We start from the raw sequence: 8,721 nt of genomic DNA, 5'->3' as shown, positions 1-8,721 counted from the left end.
TAACTGCGATACCGAGAAGAAACTGTTGACTCAAAACGATATAAACAAATGGACAAATAACAAAAAAATGTATCCACGATTGAAGCAGAAATTTTTGAAAAATCGCACGGTACATATAACCAATTAAAGATCCCCAATTCTGTTAGTTCGATACATTTTGACGAATGATTTGTTGTTAAAATAGTCATTTATTTTCTACTGAAACGATCCTTCTCCATTTTGTTTTGTAAGTAAATATAGTTTGCTATGTAAACTATATAAAGTTCGTTCTGCTCTTAAAACTTCCTGCTTTTACATACAGGAATTTACTATGCTTAAACAAAATTCTAAACAATTAGCTTTTTCCGAATCTGATAACAGTTTACATTTAAAGAGCATATACTTTATTAAGCTTTGTATTGCTTATTTCATTGAAAGCCTATTAAATGATATAAATTATAAACTTATAATGAGATATAGAAATGGACATGAACATTTTTCGTATTTAATAAATTAGACGCTTGTATGAAAAAATGAGGATTTGATTGAAAAAGAAAGTAAAATGTAGAAAAAAGCAATGATGATCGAGAAAGAAGCAACACTGTTCCTCTTTTACCTAGTTATAATGCAGTAAAAGAATAATAATAATAATAATAATAATAATAATAATAATAATATTAAGAATAATAATAATATTAATATTAATAATAATAATAATAATAATAATAATAATAATAATAATAATAATGCGAACAATTCCTTTTTGTACAGATTCAATGAAGAAACGAAACTTTTTCTCTTTACTTTCTTTTAGCTGCACCTAGCGTGTCGTTTTCAAAAGTTAAAATTAACAAAGAAATTGTCGAATACCTTCGGCAAACAGCAATAAGTAAATATTGTGAAAACAAAACGAACGAATGAATGAAAGGTGGAAAATTGTGAGGTAGTGAGGGAATGAGGAAGGAGGGGGGGCGGCGCAAATAGGTGTCGTGTGTTACAATTAACTTGGACTCATTATTTCAATAATAAAGAAAAACAAAAAAGAATCTTAGTGTTTAAGGTTTAAACAATAGAAGTTAAGAGGTAGGTTTTAAGGCTGAACCACGTATACGTATGTGCTGCGGCACCAGACGACTGTGATAAACTCGGTGGGCGGTGCCCAGCCTCCTACTTCATAATACTAATTGTATACTTGAAAATGGAAAAGAAGTTAATCGCAAAAGAGCTACAACGTAATAATATGTAGAGCGAGAGCAAAGAGTAAGGAAAAAGCTATAAGAGGAGTTTTTGAAAAATGAAGATTTTATTTTTTTAATACGATGGATATGATTTTTAACTTAACTTTTCATGTTCGTGACGAATCATACGTAAGCCTGCGAAGATGTTTGGCTTCAGGTGATTTTAACAATATATATATGTGCAGTTTTGAAAATTAAAAATGATTTTAAATCTAAAATAACGTAATGTTTGTATTAGAAGCAACTGTGAAAAAAGCAATATTGTACAATATAGGTATAATAAGCTATCTTACTAATTTCTAATTTAATGAAACTATCTAACGAGTATTTTCTTGAATTCTGATAAGGGAATAAATTACTTATCATAAAATTATCAAGATTTTCAATAATTAATTTATCGGCTATATACAGATTTAACGTATGTTTGAATAAAATCAAGTTATTAAAGAATTTATTTTTGCAATAATATATAACAATAGAAAGTGAAACGTTATTTTCTTACTCAAATACTCCCATAAATTCACTAAAATTAATAATACTTCCTATGCAATACCGAATAGATAAAATAACACCTTTTATCTAAAACCTTCGTTTTATGTGTACGATATTAATTCCGTATAAAACTTATTCTTCAAAATATAAGCCAAATTGAATTGTATTTTCTAAAATAATATTAATCCTAAGCCGATATTTTATTTAGTTGAGGATATAAGTTTTTCAAAAACTCACAAAATTTAAAATAGTGAAAATATTAACCGAGACCTGTAACTCTCTCTCTCTGTCCATGCGCACATATGTAAGAAATCGATAATCGTTTCAAATACAAAACAAAACAAAACAAACAAAAAAAACGAAGAAAAAAAAGAGAAAAAAAAAAGAAAGAAAAATTTCGTCCTACAGAGCATGTGTGCGCGTAAGTATGGAAATGCGAATGTTATTTACTTCGAAAAAGACTCCTGCCTAAGATTTCGATTTAAATATTAAAAAGAAAAAACAAACTAAAAAAAAAATGGATTGTAAGAATGGTCCAGAAGAAAAAAAAACTGCTTAGAACGATTTTTTTTTGGATGCATGAGAGTTCTTTTTATTTATATTCGTCGTCGCTTTAATGGGTCTTTTTGTAAAAATAAACCATAAAGTACTTCGATGTATATTTGGTCTTCCGTTAAGTGTAATATATTCTGAAAATACAAAAATTTATGTGATTAGCTTTGATTATTACGAGTGGATCGTGACGATGGAAGAGAGAACGATAAAGTCTTCAGATTCTGGACCATTTCTAGTTCTGAATAAAGAGTTTTTAAGTCATAATCTACAAGTATACATAGACTTTTCATCGCATCTCATATTAAACAAGGCATAAGCGAATGAATTAATTCTCTCTCGTGTAAATCTACGCTCTGTTAATTAAGTTTATCGATAATAAATGCCATCACGCTTGCAGTATTGCGTCCTAATTATTTATCCCATGTCTTGATTTTTCACATTTAAATAAATAACCTTGACAAAAGAATTTAACAATCGATAATCACTTAATAATCACTTAACAATTAATAATCGATAATTTTTGCGTTAAAAATAAAACGATGAAATTAAAAAAATTATCTTATGTTATTAATTTCTTTTATTTTATGAAAATAGCACATAGATGCTTATTTTCATTATTTACATACTGAAAATGAAAGAATTCCCCAGCATAATTAATTAAACACACTTTTAATAAATAATATAATTACTTTCAATATTTTTATGATGTTTATACGAACAAATAAATAAATGAGTAAAAGTTTTAAATATTAAAATAACATTTATTCTCAGCATTTATCAATCAGAGAACTGTGTCAGTATTAACAATATCCTGGGACGAATAATTATTAACCTGTTATTATTAAAAAATTCTAATTAAATTCGTAATTAAATGCATAACTGCCACAGTGTAACATTCTTTTCGACGTATTAAGAGGTAAGTTTTTATATATATTTTTGTATTTTTTATTTATTAAAAATTCTAAACGCGACTTCTATATTGCATCAGAAATTTTGTTTTCGTCGCTAACACTGATACAATTTCAATTTATCGCAAATCAGAGTAATAATCTAAAAACCTGCTTTTCTAGATTCCGGTCCTTGATGTAAAACGGATCGATCCTATTATAAATATAATTAATGTAAAAAATTAATAACTTAATATTATAAAAAAACTTATTTAATTATTTTAATAGATCATTTAGTTGTGCTTCAAATAATAATGCCATTGTGTATTTAAATTAAACGAAATTTTCAATACTTCTCATAAATAAGTAAAGGGAAAAAAAATTGATTTTTATCATACAAAAATGCGCAAATTTAAAAGAAAAAATAATTTTTCAAAAAAAAAAAAAAAAAAAAAAAAAACTCCATGCGCCTTTTTATAAATTCTAAAGTAATTCTAACTTCAAACTTGTTTATAAAAAAAAGAAATCGCATTAAAATATTTTGATTACCAATGGAGTTTAAAATTAATTTTTTTTTTTTTAAATACTATGGTGGCATTAATTCCGTCCCCGTTCGATGTATGTTTGTATTTTCACCACTTTTGGACTAGTTTAAATAAAAGGCTCATTTTCTTCGTAATCCGGACTGGTTAATGATATATGATCGATCTCGTAGTCCTATAAATCCACCGACCTGTTAACAAAATGCACTTTTTATAATAATATCGATTATTTGGCATTAGGCAAAAGACAATTGATCGAATGAATAAAGGAAGGCATTTTATTTTTTATGACAATTTTATCATTTCGTTTGTAAGTTTGCTCGCCATTTTTCATTCGTCTTTTTAACAATGTACAATTCTAAGAAGACCATATCGAATTACCCTGTATTAAATAAAACATCTGCTCGGGATGTGACGAACCATACAAGAATGAACGACACACTTGCAACAACGGAACCAAGAATTAAACTGAATCTTTCTGTCGCCGCTGATGGTTTCAAAAGCATTCGCATGCCAAGGCTCTGCCACACAGATTCCGTCCAAGTTGAATAAACACCAGATTTCATGTCGTAATCTGCGGATAATAAAAATACGTACATTAATCAATAATGGAGAAGGATTCGATTGCCCTTCGAATACATAATATAGATTATTTTAAGCGAAGAAAATCTGAAGTGCTAAAAGATCGTACGAAAAGCCATCTGGCTTATACAAATAATTTGAACAATTATATCAATTAATAAGAGACATTATTACATTGAGTAATGTAGGAAAGTTTATTCTTAACTTTAAAAGAATACCGATAGCTTTGTTGTGCTTATCAGTCGATGAAAGATTTTTTATTTGTTATTGTAATCGTGCAATCTATATAATACCTATAAATTTGAGCTTTAAATCAATTATTTGATCGATCTTGCACTTAAAATATATAAAATATATCACTGATAAATTGGGAAGAAAAATTAAAAAAAAAAAAAAAAAAAAAAAATAATTAAATTATATTAAGTATAAACATTAAGTAGAAAAACGTGAGTTCATATTTCAAAAACAAATGTCTAACGTTTTAGTTTTTCAATTTTTTCCAATTATCAAGTAATTATTATTGCATATAAAACAGTTATATTAAATTGCTGAGTCATTTTATGTAAAAATTTCATTAGCCACGTATGTTTTACTCCAACTTGAATTTACGATATAACATTTATAATATTATTAACTATTGTAATTTAATGATAATTATGCAATATATATACGTATATAATCCTTGCTAAACCGTTTTTTCATGTAACAGTAATTCCTAATTTGTATTCAATATCGATTATCATGAAATTAAAGTGATAATAACTAATTTATTGCCTATAAAAATTGAGTTTAGAAATGCCTTTTCAATTTATAAAGCTTTTTTTAATTCGTACTAATTAGAAACAAATATTCTTTGCTAATGATGAATTAATATTCGATCTATAATAAATAATTTCCAAGGTAGAGACAGACATCTGTTGAACATATTTAACACAACGATTTACTCGACTCTATATTGTAAAATTTTGAAAATTTGAAGAGTTGCGAAGGATAACGATGGAGCTACAAAAGTCGAACGAAGTCAATAAATATCGTGGCAAATTCGATGGGCAATTAAATCCAATTTTATAATGTAATTTATAGCTCCAAACAGACGTCTCTCTCTCGTAGTATTTTCCTAAGTTGTCTGCTCTGCTGTTGATATGCAAATATAAATAATCGATTCATTGGCAGTGAATGGTCGAGCAGCGAACACAAGAACAAATGATTTAAAGTAAAGGAAATGGGTCCGGGCCCGTAGCAGTAGCTACCGTCGATCACGAAGGCCGGGCTGACAGCCGCGCTGTAATTGGCCGTGGCGTTGATGCAGACGCCGCTCGCGTTGAGCCCGGCCATCCAGAGGAGGTGTCGCTCCGAGCAGGCGGCGGCTCCGAGCTCGGGCTGGGGCTCGCCGGTGAGGAGGGCCAGCAACTGTCCGGTGAGAGTGGTCACTGGATTGTCCGAGCGCGCGACGCTCACGTACATTGGCAGCAGCTGGTCCGGTAGCTTGGTCCCGGGTGGCGAGGCAGCCGAGAACAAGGAACAGAGGGCGCTGGTGAGGTAGCAGGGCAACAATTCCGCGATGAGATCCTCGACGAAGCGGTGATTGGGCTGGGGCGGACCCGAGGTGCCGGTCACTACACTGTAAAGCTCCTCGGCCAGTGTGGCCGCCACCCGCGACAGACTCAACGTCAGGTCCTTCAACGAACTGTTACTGAAAAGGTCAAATGCACAAGCCAATACGAGAATTAATGTAAGGTGGTAAAATGCTTTCGGCCGGTCGGATTAGGCTTGATCCGAGCCCTTACCCTTACTATTAATGTTTTTAATATTGAATACAATAATTACGTTATTAATATTTCTTATCCAAGTTTCTATAAATGAAATATAAATGATTCTTCTCGACATTTAATATATCAACGACATGCACGAGCCTTTTAAATTTTTAAGCCCAAAGCTACAATAATGACGTAGTTTATTCCGTTGAACATAGATTTAGAATATAAATAAAGTAGAGTATAAACTTGTACCTTGAGTATCCTAGTCCTTCTAAATCGTCCAATAAGCTGTTATAGTATTTATTAACAAACTCTGTCCCATGATTTGCTATTACAATGACTGGTAAGCTTGAATTCTCTTTTAAAAAACTTTGTACAGATGCTGGTGGATTACTGTTTTCTAATAATTTAGCACTCAACTTACTTTGTAAATTACTTAACATTGCATCATCGGCATTAAAATTATTTGTATGCAAATACAGTGGCCCTTTTCCTAACTGACCAAGTTCAATCACAGAATTAATTTGATCAAGTTTTAGTAATTTGCCACCTAACGCACGAAAGTTTTCTTGTTTAAGATCGTAAACCAATCGGCTAGATCCTATATAGTCCAACGACTCTCCATTTAATAATGAAAAAACAATATTCTTATCTAAAATAAATAATAATAATTACCATATTATCATAATTGTATACATTTAATATTTAACATGATTTATTTATAATGCAAACACTCATAAATGTAGAATAATAATAAATGTACGTTAAAGCATTCTAATTGTAATATATAATTTTGAATCTCTTGGCAGTTATTAATTTTCAATCAAAATAATTAATGTCTCTAAAATTCTTACCGCTAACTGTAGCATTCAAATAATGCAGGTAAATGGCAGTTGCTAATAAAGTTACTAATCCAGTAACTGTACTGCCAGCTCCTGGCACTAATTTTTCATACAAAGAGTTGGCATCTAATTTAGCAATGACCATAATGACAGATTTTACATCATCGTTCATAGGTCCTACTGGCCAATGAATATTTCTATCACCGAGTGGATCACAAAAAACATCTGGATTAAAATTGATACTATATGTACTACGCCTAATACAAGACTCTGAATTGAGAGCAGCAAACATAAACGACTTCATTTCAAGTGCACACAAAGATCGTTCAGCCTGTTTTTCTCGATTATGGGCATTGTACTTTAGATAGCACAATTTTATTTTACTAAGAGCTTCTTCGTCCTAAAAAATTTTTTAAATTTCAACATATAATCAAATGATTAATTATAAATTAAATACCTATTTTTCCTATAATCACTATTTAAATAAAATTAATAAATAATTCTTTTAATATTATTACCTTCATATAAAACATAGGAAAAGGCCAGTCTTCCAAAAGTATCGAAGAACCATAGGGATTCCAAGGCTTATCACATAATTTAGATCCAGAATACCTGTTTGGGCAACTATCGTCTGGAGAATAACTTGATGGGTGCTCTGAATTTCTCGTACTATCAGTTAACAGAACACCATTTACATTATTTGAATTTTTAAATCGCTTCAAAATCTCCATATTAAACATATTAAAGGATAACACTATCGTATAAGGTCCCGCAGTACTATTTGTTTCCAACCACTGTACGTCCCCTTCATTTTCAACTATATGAATTACACCTATACTACCTGATTTACTTGCTGCAAAAACAAATAAAAATTTTCTTCAAATTACCATTTTAATAATATTAAGTTGAAATCATTAATTAGCTCAATTTCTATACTCTTACATGAACATCCAAACTGATGTGTTCCATTATGTCTGCGAAAACAAGCTGCAACTCCACTAATTGGCATGTATAACATGTCTTTGATTCTATTTGCAGCAACTGTAACAAATACATATTGACAGAGGTATAACGATTGACGTGTTAGTTAAAATTAATAACTAAATAATGCATAATAACATGTAATAAACAAAAACTTCTGTTATGATTTATGCTTTTATCTATTGTTAGGTTACATATGAACTACTTACCAAAACTCACTAATGTAAGTATATACAGACTTATTCGGCTACATTTTAGGTACTTCATTTTAATTAATTGTATGTAAAAAAGTTAAAATAACATCTACCCAAAAGCCTTCATATGAAATTGCATCCAAATAAACTTCTTACTTTATTAGAAATTACGGTTAGAGGCATAAGAAAGTCTGTCACCAGACAAATCGCGCTATCACTGTGACGTCATTATTGAGTCGTACATCGTCAGCTGTTTCGAATTAACTTACAATTAATTTCGAATCTTTGTTACAATTCAAGAAGTTCGTTATTTACACGAACGTTCTAAACGATTTTAAAAAGAGTTGTTTCGAACCATTTCATTGTCACTTGAAAATAAAATTGTTCAATAAAGTGATCGATTGTATTTAAGCATTTTATTAATATAAATAGTAAAATTAATATATTAGATGTGAGATTGCATTTAATGTTGTATTTAAATGATTTGATAATTATAGTAGAATTTAATTAGATTAGAAAAAAGATTTAAAAATAAATTTTTAATTTATTTAATACATACAATTGCTTGTTCAGTATAATAGGTGAAACCAGGTAATTAATTAATTTAAGTATATATTACAGACCAATATAAGTAGAAACATTAATTTAAATAATTAAAATTAAATATTTAAA

General features: G+C 29.6%; 1 protein-coding gene across 1 annotated transcript; it reads right to left on the bottom strand.

Annotated features, from left to right (window-relative positions):
- Nucleotides 1-4,070: 4,070 nt before the first annotated feature.
- Nucleotides 4,071-8,253, bottom strand: Nct (Nicastrin). Its single transcript, XM_011501361.1, has 7 exons — nucleotides 8,065-8,253; nucleotides 7,817-7,915; nucleotides 7,393-7,727; nucleotides 6,887-7,274; nucleotides 6,285-6,684; nucleotides 5,526-5,968; nucleotides 4,071-4,267 (listed from the first exon to the last, which is right to left on the bottom strand). Exons 1-7 carry the CDS (start codon nucleotides 8,120-8,122, stop codon nucleotides 4,071-4,073), a joined length of 1,920 nt encoding a protein of 639 aa, XP_011499663.1. The 5' UTR covers nucleotides 8,123-8,253.
- Nucleotides 8,254-8,721: the final 468 nt, after the last annotated feature.

This window comes from Ceratosolen solmsi, unplaced genomic scaffold, assembly GCF_000503995.2.
Source record: "Ceratosolen solmsi marchali unplaced genomic scaffold, CerSol_1.0 scaffold3, whole genome shotgun sequence".
NCBI lineage: Eukaryota > Metazoa > Arthropoda > Insecta > Hymenoptera > Agaonidae > Ceratosolen > Ceratosolen solmsi.
Note: the sequence above shows the minus strand (reverse complement) of the source record. Positions and strands in the feature narration are given on the sequence as shown.

What these genes read in the sequence shown, in the direction of transcription:
- Nct (XM_011501361.1), bottom strand. Translation starts at nt 8,122, where the DNA reads ATGAAGTACCTAAAATGTAGCCGAATAAGTCTGTATATACTTACATTA. An exon ending in ACATCAGTTTGGATGTTCAT is followed by an intron (nt 7,728 to 7,816) that starts GTAAGAGTATAG and finishes TTGTTTTTGCAG; the next exon opens with CAAGTAAATCAGGTAGTATA. An exon ending in CCCGGCCTTCGTGATCGACG is followed by an intron (nt 4,268 to 5,525) that starts GTAGCTACTGCT and finishes TATTATCCGCAG; the next exon opens with ATTACGACATGAAATCTGGT.